This window comes from Myxine glutinosa, chromosome 1, assembly GCF_964187855.1.
Source record: "Myxine glutinosa chromosome 1, kmMyxGlut1.1, whole genome shotgun sequence".
In the NCBI taxonomy this organism is placed as follows: Eukaryota; Metazoa; Chordata; class Myxini; order Myxiniformes; family Myxinidae; genus Myxine; species Myxine glutinosa.
In genome coordinates, this window is record NC_136261.1 from 241,118,569 (window position 1) to 241,143,031 (window position 24,463).

A 24,463-nucleotide genomic window follows, 5' to 3' on the forward strand; every position below is an offset into this window, starting at 1 on the left:
CTTTGTCATGATGGGGTATTGAGTGTAGATTGATGAGGGAAAAAATGAATTTAAACGATTTCAGCATAAGGCTGCAACATAACAAAATGTGAAAAAAGTGAAGGGGTCTGAATACTTTTTGAATGCACTGTATATACACGACATGACCAAAAGTATGCGGACACCCATTCTAATTAGTGGATTCGGCTGTTTCAGCCACACCCATTGCTGATAGGTATATATAATTAAGCACACAGCCATGCAATCTCCAAAGACAAATATTGGTAGGAGAATGGGCCATACTGAAGAGCTCAGTGACTTTCAACGTGGCACCATCAGAGGATGCCACCTTTCCAACAAGTCAGTTCTTCAAATACCTGCCCTGGTCTGAAATGAGGAGCAGAAGCAATTTGTTCTGCATATGGCCGAGCACCACCGAAACAAATTCCCAAAAGCAGTGAAAGGAATTTATCATTGAATGTTCTTCTTTTGCTTTTACGTCATTTTTTTGATGTTTTAGTGTTTAAATTCGTTGGATCGTTTGTTATTTGTACCTCTACTTTGAAAATTACAATATATCTCACCTTGCTCTATGTGAGAAATCTTCCTGGGCATTGTGCAAGTTCTAAATCTACTCCGATTTTCGTCTGAGTTGGCAAATATTATTGTTTCTCCAAGTGGAACACAACGACAACCTGGTCAGTATTCATTTTGAAACTTTGAAATGTAGACACACTTTACTATATATATGTATATATATATATATATATAGCATTATATATATAGCATTATATATATATATATATAGCATTATATATATAGCATTATATATATAGCATTATATATATAGCATTATACATATATATAGCATTATATATATATAGCATTATATATATATAGCATTATATATATAGCATTATATATATAGCATTATACATATATATAGCATTATATATATATAGCATTATATATATAGCAATATATATATAGCATTATATATATAGCATTATATATATAGCATTATATATATAGCATTATACATATATATAGCATTATATATATATATAGCATTATATATATATATAGCATTATATATATATATATATATATATATATATATATATATATATATATATATATATATATATATATCACATTATATATATATATATATATAGCATTATATATATATATATATAGCATTATATATATATATAGCATTATATATATAGCATTATATATATAGCATTATATTTTTATAGCATTATATATATATAGCATTATATATATATAGCATTATATATATATATATAGATTATATATATATATAGCATTATATATTATATATGTATGTGTATATATATATATATATATATATATATATATATATATATATATATATATATATGCCTAGTGCTGGCCTAACTGTTAGGGTTGGTGGCTTGAGATCGCAATGTCCTGAGTTCAAGCCCCTGTCTTGCAGTTAAAACAACCCCTGTCGTGGGTTGACTTAGCCTGTAATTCCTTCCAAGGTTAGCAAAATGTACAAGCTTAGTGGGAAGAATGAGCCATTCAAGCAACTTGTGTTGGAGTGGTGATCCATCCAGGATTGTGCCCACTAGCCAAGGAACATTGCCTTGGCAGCCATACTCCTCTGATAATGCAAAAGGAGTGGTTATTCTTCTTTCTTCTTCTTTAGGATACCAGTACCGTACACACTTCTTGAAAGGCACATTTAATAAGTGTTAGCAGAGGAGACTCCTTCTTGGAGTCCTTCTTGATCCTTCAATGAGTGTTAGTGGAGGAGACTCCAAAGTATTTATCATTGGGCTATAGAAATCAAGGTCATCATGGAGCTCCCCCAGCATCCTTGAATCCTGACACCCATTTCCACACACTGGTTGCCTGTCTATTGAAGATACTTCACCAGGAAACTGAGCCGTCGGGAAGGAGTTTAATGCTCTTGAGTTTAGAGGCGTAAGCATGAACAGTTATTGCATTCAAATTAAAACATTTTTCCTGAAAGATTGCTTCAGCTCAATAGCACAATATGCCTTAGCTTAGCAATTAAGTTTGACCCCTAGAGTAAAGAGAAGTTTAAATTCTTTCTTCAAAAATATAACTAGCACTCTGAGAATGAATAAACCTTGTGATAATGGGACACATTGAGGCAAGAATCTTGGGAAAGGAAAAAATTGGGATGAGCCACAAGCAGGAGCCTTCTGTCACAGAATTGGATGTTGGACAGAGACAGACGAGTCTGTGATGGCGTTTTTCCCACGATCTCAGCAACATTTGCTTGTACGGGTTTCAAATACGCTGAAGCCATCTGCAGTTGGAGGAACCATTGGGTTTGGAAAAGCGGCATTGTTTATACAGCTGCCTTCTGTAAGACCTGTACATGTGCAGATATCTTCCCGGTAAATAATGAGATTCCATCTTTTTTGTTTTATTGCTACGTTCGTGTGGAACATCGACTCTTAACTTGCACCAATAAGTATAAAGTTTCTTTGTAAGTTGAAAATAAATCATTGCACTCAAAATGTCTGCTGTTTAAGGATGCTGGACATGTTCAAACATCTTTAATGAAAGTGTGATGTACTCGAGCAGACCAGTTGCTAAATTTGACCTCCGATCCTGAAACAAATTGGTAGAGTAAGGTTTTGTGCTTCAAGGCACTTGATAATCTGAACAAGGAGGTCAAAACAAGTTTTGGGATTGTAGTTTCAAGACAAGTATGTCAATCATTCAAATAATGATGCAAACAAAGGTCAATTCGTGGTTTATATTGGATAAGGTTTCTCCAAGTTGAATCTATTTTTCCACCTGAGTCTGTGCCTGCAAACGACATTGACTTAACTCCTTAAAGTCAGAGATGAATGCTGCTCCATTGGCAGAGAGATTTACTTCACATCATTTTGATGGAGAAAGACCTACTTTAGTTACCCTTGCAAGAGAAGAGGGTGTTGCATTTGGGTCCGTTTGTTACTTGCCGGAATAAATTCCCGCAAGTATGTTGGTTGGTTGGTTTGTCTGTCTGTTTGTGCGCAGTGCTACATCTACATCGTTGCACATAGCATCGCCATACTTTACACACATATTTGCCTTGCCCTGGAATAGACTGTGCCCAATTTTTAACTCTCTCGGCCCAAGGTCAAGCTCAAGGTCACCCAAAACGTTAAAATCGTTTATTGCTAACTAGCAATGGTACCCGCCCTAGGGGCGGGGCTTCAATTGGGAGGCCCAAATGTAAATGCAAAATAACAGAAATTGAAGGCTTTTTTTTATTTTTAACGATTTATATAAACATCTGTTAAATCATATCACATGCAAATCATCAAAATCTAAACAGTGTCTTTAGAATTTCAATAATAATCTTACAGCCGCCATGTTGGTGCTCGCCGTCACAGCGATGCGAAGCGAAAGTCGCCTCAGAGCTGTCACATTCACAATCGCTATGTCGTATGTACTCCCGATACGTGTTTCCTTCATTGTAAAAAATACCAAGTCAACAGTTAGGAGGATTTTGAGCCGATAGGTGTTACGGCATTGGCAAGATCGATGGAGACAGCGATCTGTTAGCTTATACACCGCCCAAATAGCTATATGGAATTATCTCATGTAAAGATTAAACCCACTTCGTTTGAACTTTGTCAGAGGTCATTATGTAATTTTAATGATCCAAAATGGCCGATAAAAAAGTACATTCCGGCAAGTCCTCGGTCTCTGACCGATTTTTCATGTTTGTTTGTCTGTTTGTCTGCACAGAATAAATATGATTTTCTCGGCATCCGTTGGTCAGATTGACAGGAAATTTCCACCATAGGTGCAACTCCACCTGTATATTTAAAAAAAATGATATTTATGATGTCATAGGTCATGTGGTATGGGCGCCTTCTTGGAAAAACCAAAAAACTTTGCACCTCTATATCTCTGAAAGTGCTGCATGGAAAAAAATTGAGACATGGCTCATTCTAAAGAACTCTCCATGGGGAATAAAATATACTAATGATGATGTCATTGGTGCCTCCATTATGACATCATAATTCGACAAGTACAAAACTTCATCCGATCAAGATAAAATTTATGGAGTATCATCTAGGGATAAATTGGTGTAAAAAAAATAAATGATGACGTCATCGGTCACGTGGTTTGGCCGCCATATTTGTTTTTAACCCAAAAGCCTTAAAAACCACTGAAAACACATCCTGGTGATGGTCTGCAATCTCTGATTGCTCTTTCTTGTTTCTCATGCTATTTCTTCCGATAACTCCTTCTTTTCTTGAGAAATATTATCATTCTTTGACATTTGCTGTTCCCTTTCATTGACCTTTGTGTTACCTTGTTCCAAGAGAACGAAGTGCAAAAGGTCAACCCCCAAGGGAGGTCACTACGCTCCTTAGCTGGGCATGTGGATTAGTAGTAGAGGTATGTCATTGATATGATGAAATATTTAACATCATCAAGCAATTGGGTGTATTGCAGGATGTATCGAAATGCCTGCAAAGCTAAAATTGGAGTTTATAGTTACCTCCGCCACCAAAGGTGGATGGAGGTTATGTTTTCACCCCTGTCTGTTTGTCCGTCTGTCTGTCCGTTTGTCTGTGAACAAAATATCTCCAAAAATTTTGGGCGGATTCGGACGAAATTTGGCAGAGATGTGTAACGTATGTGACAAGAACGAAATGATTAGATTTTGGTGAAGATCTGCGTTTGGCTACTATAATTTTTAAAGTGATTCTTCACCATTGGGAGATAGGGCCAAAAACGATACATAGCGGGATATCTCAAATAGTTATGGAGGGATTTGGACGAAATTTGTTGGAGAGGTCATGTGTGTGACAAGGAAGAATCGATTCAATTTTGGTGAAGATCCGGATCCGGATCCGGCTAGTAGAAAATTTTAAGTGATTCTTCACCATTGAGTGATTATGGCCAACCAGGCAGAGATATGCTCTCTACTGAGTGCCGTTCTAGTTGGATTATATTATGTTGAGAATTAACTTCAATCTAGACATCTAATATGAAAGCAGGTCATGCAAGCTTTATTGACAGGTAACATGGAAAGGAGTAAATAAGTACAGTATGTATTTCCATATATCTTTATAAAAGACCAATGAATCCCCTGCAATTAATCCTACAACTGCAGCATTTGTAGAGGAAATAGCTTAAAATATAAACATCTAGAACAGCAATCAGTGGAGCGCATACCCTGCCAGGCTGAACAGTTTACATTTTTTATCCCATTGATAGGCCAGATCAGTCTCCGGACCATTCGGCCTAGTCAAACACCAAAATCTAACATGGCTTGTTCTTGTCACCTACCAAACTGATCCACCAAGTTTTGTCATATCTCGTCCATAACTTTTTGAAATGTCATGCTATCTATCGTTTTTTGACCCATCTCTCATTGGTGAAGAATCACTTAATATTTAAAAGAACTCGGATACAGATCCTAATATTCACCAACATCGAATCAATTCGTCCTTCTACACACCTGTCCACCACGTTTTGTCCGAATCTGTCCATAACCTTTTGAGATATCCTGCTCACAGGCAGACAGACAAGCAGACTGACAGGGTGAACCATACCCTCCATCCACCTTCGGTGGCAGAGGTAACAAGGATTCAAGAACTCATCGAGGAGGGCATAGCCCCCAACCACACCTTAAAAATGTGACGTGTAGATTTAATATTTAAATAACTAAGTAAATGAATCAATATGTAGGTAGTGGAGATGGTAAAGTTTATATAAATAAATAATTGAAGATGATTTGTTTGTAATGAACAAAGAAAAACTCCTTAGTTGTAAAGTGTATGTAAATAAAGAAATAATTGAAAGTTGTGTGCTTGCTGTGTAGGTGGTAAGGTGTATAAAATAAACAACTCCAGGTGAGGTGAGGTTTGTGGAAAGGTAAAAGGTATATAAATAATTAATTAAATGTGGTATGTCAAAATCGTTGATGATCAAGTATTTATAAATCGATGGATAATTCAAAGTTACATTTTGTGGAGATGCTAAAGTATAGATAAATAAATAGATATTTCAAGATGGCATGTTTGGAGAGGAGATGGTAAAGTGTATATGAATCAATGAATAATTGAAGGTATCAGTAGCAGAGATGTAAAGTGTATACAGATGGATAAATAATTCAAAGTTGTGCATTGCACAGATGGTAAAGTGGAAATAAAGATTAATGCAAAGTTGCGTGTTGGGAGTGGAGATACAAAAGTGTATATAAATAAATAAATAATAAAGTCAAGGTTACATCTGCAGTGGAGATGGGAAACTGTACATAAATAAAGAAGAAATGACAAGTATGAGTTGGTAGTGAAGATGGTAAAGTATAAATAAATTATGGATCCCAAGAGTATATATAATCCTATAAAATTCTCCCAAAAGTTTCCAAGACACGGAAATAAAAGCACGTGTTCCATGACTTGACTCCAATCCCAAAATCATTTAACTTGTCTCATGCCGAGGTATTATTGCATACATGTGGCAAATATGAAATAAATGTCTTCATTTTCAAGTAGAGGCTCCGGACGAATGCCGCAACAGGCGGATGGACGGAATGACAGATAGATGGACTAACAGCACCAAAAATACAAGTCCCCTGCTGGGCTGATGCTGGTTCTGGCCTTATTTTCACACCCCATATCCTCTGTAAGCCTCCAAATTATTAGGAACTGTGAAAGTGAAATGTTGTAACTCGTCTGTAAATTGATGTTCGGATATTATGACTGCGCTCACACAACCTGCCGCAGTGGTTCACCCAAAAGCAGCAGGTGCTCTGCTAAGTGAGCTTGCTTGCTACCTTCAAAGACGACAACAAGATGCGCTGCCGTTTAGTCTTGCGGCGAGGAACTTGCTGATTGTCAGCAACCAAGCTGCTTGCTCTTTGAGGCAAAACATGACCCCATGGGAGGACTCCTTGGTGATTGTTCACCCATTACATCCTGGTGCACACAATTATTGCAATATTAACATGCTCGAAGCGCCAAGGAAAAAATGCATATGCGCGTGTATTCCGTGCCATTCGGGAAATGCATTGCGTCTTTCCACTGCTGCAGCCACTGCGTGAAAATATATTGAGCACTTAGTCCTTTTTCTCCTGCACTTTGTCATGTTTTTCTTCATTATTAGACATACTTATTCGCTGTTTATTATAGACATTTGTGAAATAATGTCATGCAGATTCCTCATGACCCTTCGATTTCCAGGTCAATCCATCCGCGGTTCTGCTTTGTGCTAAATTACTACATTTATAAAGTGTAATTCGTTTTCCTCTTTGAATTGGCATTGAAAGGATAGCTTGGAGGTACGCATACTCTGGTACCTAGCCTGGGATATAATATCAGCCTGGCTATAAACTATCATCCTGGTGTATCACAGGAAGGGCGAAGCACCAATGTGTGCGCAGTCCTTCGTATGGCGTTAAACTGGGTATCCCATCTGCTGGCTTTATTACCCTGCGCTCGCGAAGCGAAAAGCGGGGTTAAGCATTCAGTTACGTACATGCCGTGTGCCGTACGTGTCTGCATTTTAAAAATTCATTTTCTCTGCAACCGTTGGTCCAATTGACATGAAATTTTCACTATAGAAGCGACTCCTCCAGTGGAATATTTTAATGATTATCATGACTTCATAGGTCACGTGGTACAGACGCCATATTGGAAAAAATTATCGCACCTCAATATCTCCGAAACCACTCCATGTAGAAAATTGAGACCTGGCTCATTGTCAACTACTCCCCATGGGGAATAAGATATGTTAATGATGATGTCGTCGGTGCCTTCGTTATGACGTCATAATTCGACAAGTACACTTATCCAATCATTATGAATTTTTTTTTTCAGCAACTGTTGGTCTGATGGTCACGAAATTTTCACCATAGAAGCACCTCCTCCTTTAGAATATTTTAATGATAATCATGACGTTATAGGTCATGTGGTACAGGCGCCATCTTGGAAAAACCGAAAAATGTTGCACCTCTCTATCTCCAAAACCGCTGCATGGAAAAATTGAAACGTGGCTCATTGTAAAGAACTCCATATGGGAAATAGGTGTTGTTAACGATGACGTCATTGGTGCCAAAATTATGACGTCATAATTGGACAGGGACGACGCTTAGTCTGATCAGTTTCAAATGTATTGAGCGTGATCTATGCAACAATTATATTCGAGAATATAAATTTATGATGTCATTGCTCACGTGGTCTGGCAGCCATATTGGATCAAAGTAAAAAAAACTTTCAAAAACAGAAGAGTTGGCTCACACCAAGTTGACTGCCCAGGGTAAGTATTTTAAGAATACCATCTAGTTTGATGGATGTTTCATATCCCATGTTATAAAAATTCTTGCCCTGACTGACTGCTGCGAAGGCAATGGCAAACCACCCAGCATAAATAACCCTTGCCGAGAAACAGCTTCAGTAGCACCAATACTCTGTAGTAGGGTATATTTCAGCTCTCAGATCAGTCTGACCTGGAATTATTTAAAATCACTAACTCGTAATACTTTAATATAACAGTATCTAATTTTGTCTTGAAAAGTCTACTTTTTCTTGAACTGTAATTGTTTTCTTGTTGACATCTTATAATACTCATCATATAATACTGTTGACATCATATAATACTGTTGACATCATCATATACTGTTAATACAGCCCCATAAATGATTTACACCAGCAACTAAAACCGTTAATATTTTTTCACAATTAATTATATGCATTTGAAATGTTGTCGAATTGCTGCAGATAAGCCAAGCCCCAGGAAGTGTAAACTCCTGTACAAAGCATCACAAAATATGTTGGAATGATGAACAAACTCCAGTATTTATGTTGGTGACATCTTGCCTTGTTGGCGCATTCTCTTTCAACTGAGAGATTGGGACGAATTGGGAATGAAGGACAAAGTTCTGCCCTTGGGAAGTTCACCAAGAAATAGCCGTTCACTGATGGCAGTGATTTCTCTCTGCTGTGCTGCATTGCATCACCTGTCTGTGCAAAGTTGGCTGCAAACCTTTTTATGGGAGCCCTTTGAAGCATCGGCACCCTGTGCAGTCATGTCCACCACCCTCCTACCCCACTATGATCCAAGAGCAGCTAGCCTTGCTTCTGGATTCCAGTGCAGGCGAAATCTCCATATATAGCGCGAGGGTTAGTCTCAATATATAGCAATGTTTGAGCTTCAATACCATAAAAGGGTATTCATCAAAGGTGCCTCATGTGGCCTCATATTGGTGCTGCGAAAACATTATTACCTCCGCCACCGAAGGTGAACAGAGGTTATGTTTTCACCCCTGTCTGTCTGTTTCTCTGGTTGTCTGTTTGTTTGCCTGTGAACAAGATATCTCAAAAAGTTGTGGACGGATTTGGACGAAATTTGGCAGAAAGGTAGTGTATGTGACGAGGATGAAATTATTAGATTTTGGTGAAGATCCGGATTCGGATCCTGCTAGTATCAGTTTTAAGTGATTCTTCACCATCGGGAGATAAGCCAAAAACGATACATAGCAGGATATCTCAAAAAATTGTGGACGGATTCGGACGAAACCTGGTGGACAGGTTGCGTATGTGACAAGGAAGGGTTGATTCAATTTTTTTGAAGATTCAAATCCGGATCAGAGAATTTTTAAAGTGATTCTTCACCATTGAGTGATAGGGCTGAAACCGATACATATCACAATATCTCAAAAAGTTATGGACGGATTTGGTAGAAACTTGGTGGCGAGGTTGGGTGTGTGACAAGACCGAATCGATTCGATTTTGGTGAAGATCTGAATATGGATTCGGATACGATAATTATTTAATTTTCAAGTGATTCTTCACTATTGAGAGATTGGGCGAAAAGCAATATATAACATGATATTTTAAAAAGTTATAGACGAGTTATGATGAAACTTTGTGGATGAGTTGGTAAGGTGACAAGAACAAGCCGGTTACATTTTGGTTCAGGTCTGAATCCAGATCCGGCCCATGAGTGGGATTTAAATAAATGTTCAGCCTGGCGGAGGTATGTGCCCTATCGAGCGCCATTCTAGTTGTCATTATATTAATCTCTTATAAGTTGTTATTCTTGATTTCATCGAGTTAATCTTGTTGATCTTGTTGATCTTGGTCAAGTTAATCTTGATTTAGCTGGAAGAGAGGTATTTACGACCTAGAAGTACTGTGGGTCACTACCTGAAAGAGGTGGTGTGCAATGATTTACATGGAGTTGCACAAAGGAATATATCCAAAAAAGGTTTATGTTCCAAACCATTTTGGATTCTTACAGTCTATCTTTATCACACAGCACAAAATTATTGAAACCAGAATATTGCAAATCAACCTTGTGTCCAACTTCAAAACTGGGAAGCAACATAGTATGAAAAGCAGTCAAGCACAAATGTTTATAAATGCTAACACGTAGAAATATAAATGCAACAGGAATAGAAAAAAAATAGGAAAAATGAATGAAGAATAAGAATGATGTAAATATCTGAGCTTCAAGGTAAATTCTCCCAAGTGGATAAAATTCAAATTTGATATGATTGAAGTGATTCACACCACATAAAGCAGTGACGAGTGAAAATAGCGGCATAAAAGAAAGTGGCAGTTTAATTTAGCGACTTCATAATTTTACAGATTTATTAACTTTTTGTTTTTTGTTTTGGCTTGCTTTTGGAATAATTCACAATACCAAACTGCTTGTTTTGCTTTGAGAATTAATCTTAGTGACATCTGTTTCATTTGGAATTTGTTAATATCTTCATTCCACATTGCTTCGCATTAGATTGCAATTTGATGATTGAGTCATATTGGTATCAATGATGTGATGTCTGTCACAGGTGGGGAAATGCTGGGAGAACACCTGGAATCTGGGTCTTCCACATTGGCAGTGCAAGGCGGTTTGGGAACGTTGTACCGGCTTCTGGTCGAGGAAGAGGTTCCACCCCACGGGATGGGCCGATTGAGGAAGGAATAGAAGACAAAACCGCGAAGGGAGTTTTGGCCGATGCTCCACAGGCCGTGGTGCGACAAGAGAGAAGCCACCAAGACCGTGTCTACAGGGAACCACAGTCTCGAGTACCCAGGTGGCATCACCATGGTATAGATCCAAGAGGAAGCAGGCCAGTTAGACCACAGCATGATCATGGTGATGGGCAGGCGGTCGTTGAATCTGGCAGGGGTGACCTACCAGAAGAATGGTTAGGTAAGCACATGATATATATATATATATATATATATATATATATATATATATATATATATATATATATATAAAAGAAAGTTTTTGTTTGTTTGTTTGTTTGTCTGCATGCGCTAATCTCCTGAACAGTGAAAGATAGGAGGAAACCTCGAAAACAAAAAATGTCGGGACGGGCCCCGGGAAGGTTATAGGCTAGGTGGCAAGGCTGGTCGAGGCCGCTTCGGCTGGGGTGGGCCCATTTCGCAATTAAAAGCTGAGTTGAATTGTAGTAGTCAATCTTCTATGGCCGTGAGTAAAAGCTGAATTATAGTCGTAAATTCATTCAAAAAGAACCAAAAATGTCGGGACGGGCCCCTGGAAGGTTATAGGCTCGGTGGAGAGGCCGGTCGAGGCTGCCTCGGCCGGGCTGGGCCCATTTCGCAATTAAAAGCTGAGCTGAATTATCGTAGTCAATCTTCTACGGCCGCGAGTTAAAGCGGATTTATAGTATTAAATTCATTCAAAAAGAACCCGGGCAACGCCGGGTGCTTTCGGCTGGTATATATATATTATATATATATAAGAGAAAGTTTTTGCTTGTTTGTTTATCTGCAGCGCTAATCTCCTGAACGGTGAAAGATAGGAGGAAACCTCTACAACAAAAAATGTCGTGACGGGCCCCGGGAAGGTTATTGGCTAGGTGGCGAGGCCGGGCGAGGCCACCTCGGCTGGGCTGGGCCCATTTCACAATTAAAAGCTGAGCTGAATTATAGTAGTCAATCTTCTACAGCCATGAGTAAAAGCTGAATTAAAGTCGTAAGACCAATGCACAGAAGATTAAATTCATTCAAAAAGAACCCGGGCAACGCCGGGTGCATTCAGCTGGTGTATATATATATATATACGTATATATATATATATATGTATATATATATATATATATATATATATATATATATATATATATATATATATATATATATATATATATATATATACAGACACGTGAAAAAGTAAGTACACCCCATGTAAAGTTTTGACTTTTTCAACATACAGCTATTTGATCTTCATATCAACAATATTGATAGATAAAGGTGATATAATATAACAAATATCATGAAACATTTACATTTTGTAGTCCATTGTATAATTTAAATAAACATAAATGCAAATTTTGCATGTGGAAAAAGTAAGTACACCCCTACATTTATCACTACTTCAAATACCTAAAATTAGAATCAGATGCACCAGCTCAGGTGCAAATGATTAGAACATCGTTAGAGAGGATCTTGGAGGAACCTGTCTTATTTAAACCTCAGACTTTTAGTTTGGTTTGCTCTTTGTTGATGAAGTGTGTGGCGTCACCATGCCTAGATCAAAAGAGCTATCTGAGGCCTTCAGAAAGAAGGTTATAGATGCCTACGAGTCTGGGAAGGGATTTAAAAAGATGTCCAAACAATATGAAATCAATCATTCGACTGTCCGGAAGATCATCTACAAGAGAAGATTCCAAACAACTGCCAACTTGTTCAGGCCAGGCTGCCCCAGCAAGTTCAGCCCGAGAGCAGACCACAAGATGCTGAAAGAAGTCTCTAAGAACCCCAGAATGTCATCACGGGACCAACAGGTAGCTCTTGCCATTGTTGATGTCAAAGTGCACGAGTCTACCATTAGAAATAGGCTGCACAAATTTTATCTACATGGGAGGTTTACCAGGAGGAAACCTTTGCTGTCCAGAAAGAACATCAGGGCAAGACTAAAGTTTGCCAATGGACACCGAGGCAAAGACCAGCACTTCTGGAACAATGTGCTCTGGACAGATGAGTCAAAGGTAGAGCTATTTGGCCACAGTACCAGTTCAGACATGTTTGGCAAAAACCAAAGACAGCATTTGACCACAAGAAACTGATACCAACTGTAAAGCATGGTGGTAGAAATATTATGGTTTGGGGCAGCTTTGCTGCATCAGGGCCTAGGCAGCTCACCATCATATAATCCACTATGAATTCTTCATTGTACGAGGGGGAGCTTGAGTATAATGTGAGGCCATCTGTCGGAAAGTTGAAGCTCAACCGAAGGTGGACCTTGCAACATGACAACGACCCTAAACATACCAGTAAATCCACCAAGGAATGGCTGAAAAGAAAGAAATGGAGGGTTCTGGAATGGCCAAGTCAAAGCCCGGATTTAAATCCCATCGAGATATTGTGGGGGGATTTGAAACGAGCTGTGATGCAAGAAACCCCTCAAACATCGCACAGCTGAAAGAATTCTGCATGGAGGAGTGGGCAAAAATTTCTCCCAGTCGATGTCAGAGACTGGTAGACAGTTATAAGAAACGCCTACTTGAGGTTGTTTCTGCCAAAGGGGGCAATACCACCTATTAGAGCCAAGGGTGTACTTACTTTTTCCACATGCGAAATTTGTATTTATGTTTATTTAAATTATACAATGGACTACAAAATGTAAATGTTTCATGATATTTGTTATGTTATATCACCTTTATCTATCAATATTGTTGAAATGAAGATCAAATAGCTGTATGTTGAAATATGTTGAAAAAGTCAAAACTTTACATGGGGTGTACTTACTTTTTCACGTGACTGCATATATATATATATATATATATATATACATACGTACTGTATTTGTACGCAGCCTCATTGTAGATGATAAAACAGTTAAGAGATTTTATAGTTGTGCATTATGTTGTACACTTCTAAACATGTTTTCTAATGTTACATGTAGCTCGCCGATGTACCGACACTGAAGCACACTGCTCTCCGCACGGAGTCTGTATTGACTATCGCACGGGCTTCTGCTGTGCCTGCCAGGCTGGTTATTATGGAAACGGCCGTGAATGCTTCAAAGAAGGTCAGCCTGTCTCCATCCCTCCTCCCCCCACCACACTTAATTCTATCTTCATCCACCGGCCTTTTCCTTAAAATTGCCTGGCTGCTTCTCACAAGCATTCCTTTCCTTTTTTCTTTTTCTTTTTCTTTTACAAATCCTCTTTACATGTGTTTGCTTTTGATTTATATACATGAATAGGAAATTGCAAATTCTTGTTTGGAGCTGCATAATTAATTGTTTTGAATTTTTGTGTAACAAAATTTCAAATTCTTTTAAATTTCAGTTCCAATAAGCTTTCCACGTGGCTCATTGTATAATGCTTTAAAGTCTTTTGGACACGTAAAATAAACAAGTCAAAATTTTTTTCTCAACTCGCTCCTCCCACTCTGCCATATATTTAGTCTGTCTACTAAAATGGTTTCCTATTGCATACTATGAGATCCATGTATTTTCACTCCATCTCCACATCTTCCGTCTTTCACTTTCCAACTTTCTATTCCTCCACTATATCTGCACATTCCCCAACTTAGGTGACCCACAAAGAATCAGTGGACAGGTAACAGGACGTTTGAAACTGAACAGGCCCAGGGCCACCTTAGAAGAGCTATCAGCCGAGATCCACGCCTATGCAGTGGCTGCTGATGGTCGGGCCTATGCAGCACTGAGTCCTGTGGGTCCGACCTTGGGTTGGGCCTTGCAACTTCTGCCTGCCCTGGCTGCTCCTGTTGGCTGGCTTTTTGCTCGAGAAAGACATGGCTACGACAATGGATTTCGACTTGCTGGTCAATCTCTCTCTCTCTCTCTCTCTCTTTCATTAGATATTACAAGTGAAATTGTTAATTGGTCCAAATGAGTGTCAATCTTGATGGATTTATTTAAATATCAGCTGAATCACTTATTTATTTGATAATAATTTTGTCTGTATTTTTTAACTCAAGCGTTTACACGGGAACACACATGTTACATAAAACCCATTATAGTACAACTGTCACATCCATACCAACCCAGTCAGAATCACCAATGAGGGAATCTAAGATAGCGGCAAAGCATCAACATGTGTGGAAGGGAGAGGGCCCGGAGGGAGGAGGCATGGGAAGGGGGGGGGGGGGGGGGGGTTGGGAGAAGTATAAAACACAAGGACACCAAGGACTTCCTGGACAGAAATTGGTATTTCAAAAAAGTGGATTTGGGGTGAAATTAGCGGGGGTAGAAAAGATCAAGGTTTTGGATGGGCGAAGATAAGAGATGGTGGTGAACAGCTGTTTTAAAGACTTGGAGGGTGGAGTGGGATTGAAGAGAGTGAGGGAGTTTGTTCCAGAGGCGGGAGAAAAGAGGAATGAAGGAGTGAAGGTGAGCAGAGAGTCTTGATTTTGGCAGTTTAACCATAAGAGGGTTGCAGGCAGATCTTGTGCGACCTGTAGGAATATTCGTGGGACAGAGCCCAGAGAGAGCTGGGGGGGCAAGGCCAGAGAGGAGTCGGTAGAAGACGGAAAGACCACCAACCTGCCTGCGGTTAGTGAGTGAGAGGCCCTTGTAGTTAGTTTCATCGTGGGAGATTCCAATGATTCTGAATGCTTTGGTTTCAACAGCGTGAAGACGAGCTAGGTGTGAGGCAGGAGCACCAGCCCAGAGGGGAGAGCAGTATTTCAGACGCCACCAGATGAAAGCCTTGCATGTGGTGAGGAGCTCAGGTGTGCCAAGGAAGGACTTCGCACGATGGAGGATGCCCAGTCGGCGACTGGCTTTGGAGGCCAGATTTGAAATGTGGTTTTCCCAGGAAAGATCATGGCAGATAGTGAGACACAAAAGCTTGAGTGACAGAACTTCTTGGAGAGGATTATTCAGAAAGTGGATGGGAGGGTTGTCCAGTCAGTCTTTTCGGAGAGACATCGTAAGAGTGTGAGATTTGTCAGGATTGAAAGACATGTTCCACTTGTTTGCCCAGTCTGTGATTTTGTCCAGGTCTGCAGAGAGTGAGGAGGCTGCAGACTGCCGATCTGAGGGATGAAGAATGGAACGACAGAGAGTAGAGTCATCAGCAAAGAGATAGAGAGGATTTTCAAGAGAGTCAGAGAGATCATTGTTGAAGACCAGAAAAAGCACAGGGCCCAGAACACTGCCTTGGGGAACTCCAGCCTGAACAGGAAGAGGAGATGAGAGAAACCCATTCAGGGCCACATGTTGACTACGACTAGAGAGGAAGTCCGCCAGCCATGCGTGGAGATTTCCATAGATACCAAAAAAGGAGAGTTTGGTGAGCAGCGCGGGGTGCCAGACCGTATCGAAGGCACGTGATATGTCAAGGGAGACAGCTCTAATTTCCTGTTTGGCATTGAGGACCTCCATCCATTGTTGAGAAAGCAGAAGCAGCATGTTCAGAGTGGAGTGACCAGGTCTGAAACCAAATTGATGATCAGAGATCAAGCCATTGGAGAAGAGGAAAGATTTCATATCTGAAGCAATGATGGATTCCATGACTTTGCTGATAATTCGGAGAAGGCTGATTGGTCTGTCATTGCTGGGATCTGTTTTTGCACCCTTTTGTGCAAAGCGGTGATGTTGGCAGATTTCCAAGCAGATGGCAGATGACCTTGAGCAAAAGAGAGGGTGAAGAGAACAGAGAGATTGAGTGAAAGAGCGGAAGAACAGGATTTTACGACCCGTGTGCTGATGCCGTCAGGTCCATTTGCAGAATCAGAGTCGAGGGTTGACAGAAACTTTTCCACCTTGTCAGGAGGAAAGGACACAGAGTCCAGGAGCAGCTGGGTACGACTGGGTACGGTGGGTACAGAGAGGGGTGGGTTTGGGACACAAGATGTAGAGGCAAACACAGAGTTGAGGCATTCAGCTTTTTCACGCGCGGAGTCAGCCGTGTGGCCGTTTGAGGTGAGGGAGGGGATGGAGGGGGAACAAACACCAGAAACAGATTTGAACAGACGCCACCAGGATTTGGAAGAGGGAGACAGATAAGAGAGTTCTGTCCTGAGAACGGAGAGATATTGTTTCCTGGCTCTCCTGAGGGTGGACACACACTTGTTTCGGGCTTTGTGAAAGGAAATGAGATTTCCTTCCATTGGATTTGCTTTCCAGGAGACGAAAGCAAGTTGTTTCTGGGCAATAGCCTCACCACAAGATTCCATGTACCATGGACGGGAGGAAGGGTATGACAACTGAAGATGAGATGGGATAAATCTGTGCATGAGAGAGAGCAATTTCATTCCCAGGATGAGTTGATGTCAGAGGCGGTAGAGATGGGAGACCAGTCCAGATGATTGATGGCTGCTTGAAGACCGTGCCAGTTGGCCTGAGTGAAATGCCAGACTCGTCGACGCTGAGGAGGCTCTCTGAGAATGGTCAGAGAGATGTCCACTTTAACAAGCACATGATCAGATGAGCCGATTGGAGCAGAAGAAGAGCAGCAGACATTTTCAGGGAAGTTAGTCATAACCAAGTCCAGAAGAGAAGATGCTCCATTGACTGAGATCCAGTTCGGGAAATTGACAGATTGTGTCAGTCCCATTGAGTCAGAGAAGTCCTATGCTGAAGAGCCATGGCTGGTGAGAGATGTACCCACACCCAGCCAACTGGCATGGTGACAATTGAAATCACCACATATGTGGAAGAGAGAGTTGGGATGGGTAGATAGAAGTTGGTCCATATTATCAGACAGCGAGATGTAGAAGGAGTCATCACTGTTTGGTGGACGGTACAACACACATGTGAACAAAAGGTGGGAGCGAAGGGGAAGCCGTAGCCAAAGGTATTCCTGGGGCTGAGGTGGAGAGAGGGCAGTGCAGGGCGAGTGAGGAAGAGAGTTTTTTATCAAGATAGCAACTCCCCCCCCCCCCCCCCCCCTCCAGGACGAGGCTCAGGTCTATCATACCGGAGGAGGGAGTAACCTGGGAGAGATACCAAGGAATCAGAGACATCATGAAGGAGGAAAGTTTCTGTTAAGCAGATCATGTCTGGTTTGTCAGAAGCAACCTGTATGGAGAGATCAGTCAAGTTTCAGCGAAGGCCCCGGATGTTTGAGGTCCATAAAGAAGATGAAGGGGGAACATCGGATACAGAACAGTGGGTGGGGGGGGGAGCGGTAGGGTAAGATGTGGAAGAGGAGGAAGAGGTAGGGAGAGCTGTTGAAGGTGTGTCAGAGATTTCAGAATAGCTTGGAGAAAGGGAAGAATGGGGCAGACAAAAGGTTTGATGGTGATTGGGTGAGGAGCAGTGAGGTGTTATTTGAGGAGGGGGAAGAGTGAGGCAGAAGTTTGAGGGAGATGAATGTGAAAGTTGGAAGGGGGAAGAAGCGGGGAGGACGCTTTGAGGAGGAGGGGTGAGAGGGGAGTCTAGGATTGGAGGAGTGAGGGAGAGTCTCGGAGGGGAGGGGTGTGGGGGGAGTTTAGGAGGGAAGGGGCAAGGGGGGAGATCTGAAAGGGATGGGTGATGGGGAAGATTTGGGGGGAAGGGGCAAGGGGGAAGATTTGAAAGAGATGGGTGATGGGGATGATTTGGAGGGGAGGGGCAAGGGGGTACATTTAGAGGGGAGGGGTGATGGGGAAGTTTTGGAGGGGAGTGGTGATGGGGAAGTTTTGGAGGGAAGGGGTGATGGGAAGATTTGGAGGGGAGGGGCAAGGGGGAAGATTTTAAAGGGATGGGTGATGGGGAAGATTTGGAGGGGAGGGGCAAGGGGGAATATTTGAAAGAGATGGGTGATGGGGAAGATTTGGAGGGATGGGGCAAGGGGGTGGACTTGGAGGGGAGGGGTGATGGGGAAGTTTTGAAGGGGAGGGGTGATGGGGAAGTTTTGGAGGGAAGGGGTGAGATTGGATTTTGAAAAATGTACGATTAATGGGAAACGAACATTTATTGCAAAATGTTTCTTGAGACCTTCGAGTCAAAAATAAGTTTGAGGACGCTGAAGGATGGGTGGAGTTCTGGAGAGTTTCGGGAATGTATGAAAGAGGCACTGTAACTGTAAGAGATGGAATTTTTTTTTGGAATGAATAGATTTGGTGAGCAAGTCGAAAGCATCCTTTTTTAGAAGAAGAAGAAAAAGGTGTTATAGTATATGACAGAATACAGTTCAACAAGATAGGCCACATATGTATGCAAGATAGGCATACAGATAGGCCACACAAGCTCACAGAATGGGACCGCCAAGTGCTGTAGCATGTAAAAATCGTCTGTCCTTGGTTGCAACACTCACTACCGAGTTCCAAACTGCCTCTGGAAGCAACATCAGCACAACAACTGTTCGTCGGGAGCTTCATGAAATGGGTTTCCATGGCCGAGCAGCCGCACACAAGCTTAACATCACCATGCGCAATGCCAAGCGTCGGCTAGAGTGGTGTAAAGCTTGCCACCATTGGACTCTGGAACAGTGGAAACACGTTCTCTGGAGTGATGAATCACGCTTCACCATCTGGTAGTCCGACGGACAAATCTGAGTTTAGCGGATGCCAGGAGAACGCTACCTGCCTGAATGCATAGTGCCAACTGTAAAGTTTGGTGGAGGAGGAATAATGGTCTGGGGCTGTTTTTCATGGTTTGGGCTCGGCCCCTTAGTTCCATTGAAGGGAAATCTTATCACGACAGCACACAATGACATTCTAGATAGTTGTGTGTTTCCAACTTTGTGGCACCAGTTTGGGGAATACCCTTTCCTGTTTCAGCCCGGGAACAAGAAATGACAATGCCCCCGGGCACAAAGTGAAGTCCATATAGAAATTATTTGTTGAGATCAGTGTGGAATAACTTGACTAGCCTGCACACTGCACAGAGCCCTGACCTTAACCCCATCGAACAAATTGGGGATTAATTGGAACGCCGTTTGCAAGCCAGGCCTAATCACCCGACATCAGTGCCCGACCTCACCAATGCTCTTGTGGCTGAATGGAAGCAAATCCCCGCAGCAATGTTCCAACATCTAATGAAAAGCCTTCCCAGAAGAGTGGAGGCTGTTATAGCAGCAAAGGTGGGACCAAGTCCATATTAATCGCCATGATTTTGGAATGAGATGTTCGATGTTTGGGTGTCCACATACTTTTGGTCATGTAGTGTATCATACTCCATATCATAATTTTGAGGTTCCATTATATTATGAAGAAAATATAGGAAGATGATTTGTAACACAAGCTACCACCAAAGGTGCAGGTGCTATTTCCACCCCGCTCCACACACACATATACACACACACACACACACACACACACACATATATATATATATATATATATATATATATATATATATATATATATATATATATATATATATATATAAATAAATAATTATGTATATGAACATGAACTGTATATAACAAAAATATCACATATCATGCAAGAAAATATCCCCAAATATGACGTATTAGGATTATAACCCTGAATGTACGCAAAGCTAACATGTTTGAGCACATTCCATTACTGTATGACTTGATTTTAATGAGAGAGATGTGATACATGGTGTTGTACCAAAGTTGCACGTGTACCCCATATAGGGTCAAGGTAAGGGAGCTTTTAATGTCAATTGAATTTGTGGCCTTAAAAGTTCATATAGAGCCTTTACAAATGTTCACACATCTCCATAGATTAAGATGTCTAACGTCATGCCATGCCTGTCAGCAAATTAACATCATCAAGTAGTTGGGATAACCTAATGTGACGCTGCACAGCATTTCAGATGTCACCAAAGCACCATTTCAGCTCTAGCCTGTCGGTTTGAACAACGTAATGATGTGAAGGATCATCCACGGTTAGGTCGTCCATGAGTTAGAACCCCTTCTCAAGGCAGATGGATAAGGTTAACACACTTGTGGAACAGACATCAGACTGCTGTTAACACAGCACATGCAATACAGAACAACACAGATTCATCCCCAGACAGTCATAAACCACTTATGGGAGTACGTCCCACCATATGACCATTATTGACCCGACATAATCAACAGGCAAGACACCAGTGGTGTCAAAAAATTGTCGTCATACCCTTCACTGGTGGAGAAGTGTCATTCATCAAACTCTTTGGCCTTTATATTAACTTTTCTAGAGCATTACTTGGTTTTCCTAAGAACACAAGGGTAGTACAGCATGCGCACGAGATTTTTTTTGAATGTCCCTTATTTTCTATCATCTGACATTTTCCACAAGCAATGGAATGTCCCTTCTTTTCTATAGTTTACCACATGGCACATACCATATAAAGGGGCCTTTTCTATGCCAATTCAATTGATTCGACCTGATTTAGGAAGAAAAACACCTTTCTATATGAGGTCCCATAGTTGACAGTGCATGTCAGAGCAGAAACTCCACCATGAATTCCAATTAACTGTTTGGAGAACTTCGAGATAGAATTGTGGGGAGTCATAGATCTGGGAATGGGTATAAAGCAATTTTGAGAGTGTTAAACATTCGCAAGATCATAGGGAGCTCCATCATTGGGAAATGGAAAGAATATGGAACTACCCAGATTCTTCCTACAGCTGGCTGTCAGACAAAACTGAGCAACTGGGCAAGAAGGACCTTGGTCAAGGAGGTGACCAATATCCCAATGACCACTCTGACAGAACTCGAGTTTTTCACTGAGATGGGAGAACCTGCCGGAAGGACAACAGTCTCTGCAGCCAATCACAAATCTCGGTTCTATGGGAGAGTGGCCAGACGGAATCCACCTCTGAGAAAAAGGCACATGACAGCACACCAGGGGTTGCCAAAAGTCACTTGAAAGACTCAGATCATGAGGCAAAACAAATTATGCCGTCTGATGAGACGAAAATCAAACTCTTTGTTCTGAATGCAAAGCGCTACGTCTGGCGGAAACAGAGCACAGCTCATCACCCATCTAATACCATCCCTACCGTGAAGCGTGGTGGTGGCAGCATCATACTATGAGGAAGCTTTTTAGCAGCAGGGGCTGGGAGACTTGTAAGGATAGAGGGAACAATGAATGGACCCAAATACAGGCAAATCCTTGAGGAGAACCTGCTTCAGTGTGCGAAAGACCTTTGACTGCAGAGAAGATTTATGTTCCAACAGGACAATGACCCAAAGCATACAGACAAACCAGCACTGGGATGTTTCAGAACAAGAATGTGAAAGTCCTTGGGTGGCTCAGCCAAATCCCAGACTCGAATCCCATTGAGAATCTGTGGAAAAGCTTGAAGATTGCTGTTCACCTATGCTCCCCATCCATCTTGACATAGCTTGAGCAAATGTGCAAGAAAGAATGGGAGAAACATCCCAAATCCAGATGTGCAAAGCTGATATAGACATACCCAAGAAGGCTCGAAGCTGTAATCGCTGCCAAAGGTGCTTCTACAAAGTATTGACTCATGGAGTTGAATACTTATGCAAATTAGATATTGCTGTTTTAAAATTTTAATTATTTTGTAAAGATTTCTAAAAAAAAAGAATTCCACTTTCACATTATGGGGTATTAGGTGTAGATCACTGACAAAAAATCACAGGTGAATGCATTTTTAATTCAGGCTGTAACACAACAATGTGAAAATGTCAAGGGGTGTGAATACTTTCTGAAGGCACTGTAGGTAGGTAACTCGAAGCATTAGGGATCGAGAGATACATGGACATTGACAGGACTGTTAAGTAGCTTATGAGGTCTAGTCTCCTCGGGCAATGATAGTGTGTTTGCCATCATATTGCCTTTCTATGGCTGGTACACATGAGTTAGTGTGTGGTATAGATGGGGGTCACCATTCCTCTCCGTCAACTAGCCTAGGCATTGATGAATGATTGTGTACATGTGTAGTGATGTGATGTCCTAAAAAGTATCATCACAAGGTGGATGTGCTGTTAATATTTGTTCATTCCTCACCCGACAACCCCCTTCAAGTCTCCCCTTTTACCCAACACACCATGTGGATGTCCATGTTCCTGCCCTTTTTTCCCCCTCCACACTCCTCCCGACCCTTCACTCCCAGTTAATTTAAGTAAGTAAATTGATAAATTTAATTAATGTGGTGTTGTTAGAGCACAGGCATAATGGGCCAAATAGCCTCCTCTTGTGTATGAGTTCTTTGCATATGATTGTATCAAATTACCTGCCTACTCACCCCTCAATCATTTTCTCCTTCCCCAAGTGTAACTATACAATTTTCTCTTAAAAATGGTTAATCATCCTTACTGTCCTCACCCTCATGGAAATTTCAGCTCTGCTGTGTTTACTCATTTCAAAACTTTCCGTTTGTTTATTTTATTATCCATTTGCCACTTCCAGGTGCATGCCGTTCCCCAAAACGATTCAAATAATGGAAAGGAGGAGGAATTTAATGAGAGTGTAAAGGTTAATTAAAGACTGAGTAAGAATGATACTTTGATGGTGCTGCTTGTAATATTAATCACACCGTCTCTGCTGATGAAACAAATTTCATCCTTCGGCATACCGGAGGTCACTTGTACCAAATTGGAATACCGGAGGTCACTTGTACCAAATTGGAATACCGGAGGTCACTTGTACCAAATTGGAATACCGGAGGTCACTTGTACCAAATTGGAATACCGGAGGTCACTTGTACCAAATTGGAATACCGGAGGTCACTTGTACCAAATTGGAATACCGGAGGTCACTTGTACCAAATTGGAATACCGGAGGTCACTTGTACCAAATTGGAATACCGGAGGTCACTTGTACCAAATTGGAATACCGGAGGTCACTTGTACCAAATTGGAATACCGGAGGTCACTTGTACCAAATTGGAATACCGGAGGTCACTTGTACCAAATTGGAATACCGGAGGTCACTTGTACCAAATTGGAATACCGGAGGTCACTTGTACCAAATTACAAGGCCACCAATTTTTTCTCTTTTGATCCAGCTATAAACTGACATCCCGGGGTTTCACAGACAAGATGATTCAGAGGATATTTTTTCTCTTAACTTCAAAATTTCCAGTATCTACAAAGTGATTCACTTATTTATTAACATATTTTGGTTTTTAAGTTATATCTAGATACAAAGTCTGATATCTTGGCATGCAGTCAAAGCAGAAACATGGATCAATACCTCTGTATTCCCTTTCCGTTTTTGTCCGCTTTCCAACCTCATTTTCCCTACTTCCATGAATCTCGTTCACCCTCTATCATCTCTCCTATTATTCTTCCCTCTTTCCCATGTTTCATATCTGGCTGTGTGGCTGTTGCTGAAGTCTTTTATCAGCTGTTTTTGTTTTTTCTGATAATGAACATTAACCCCTAAATGGCCATCCAATGCTGTTTTGTGTATGTCTTTGCGAATCAGTTTGTGCATTCATTTTGGATGCGTGGTGGTATGTGTCCGTGGTGTATTCTTCCTCCCTGAGTCTGCTTTATTCTCACTCAATCTTTGGGCATGGTGGTGAATGTAAATGAAGCCTTTGATATTTTCTGGTGGTGGCCGAATGGTAAGGACACCGGACTGGCACACCGAAGGTTACGTGTTCATATTCAGCTGAATGCAGCTGTTTTGA

General features: G+C 41.1%; 1 protein-coding gene across 2 annotated transcripts in view; it reads left to right on the top strand.

Annotated features, from left to right (window-relative positions):
• LOC137435391 (nidogen-2) overlaps positions 1 to 24,463 on the top strand; it is a 259,920-nt gene that overhangs the window by 75,973 nt on the left and 159,484 nt on the right. For both annotated transcript variants that reach the window (XM_068129147.2, XM_068129155.2), the window contains exons 4-6: positions 10,814 to 11,178; positions 13,903 to 14,028; positions 14,538 to 14,789. In XM_068129147.2, coding sequence (XP_067985248.2) covers positions 10,814 to 11,178; positions 13,903 to 14,028; positions 14,538 to 14,789 — 743 coding nt within the window. The remainder of the gene's footprint in view (positions 1 to 10,813; positions 11,179 to 13,902; positions 14,029 to 14,537; positions 14,790 to 24,463) is intronic.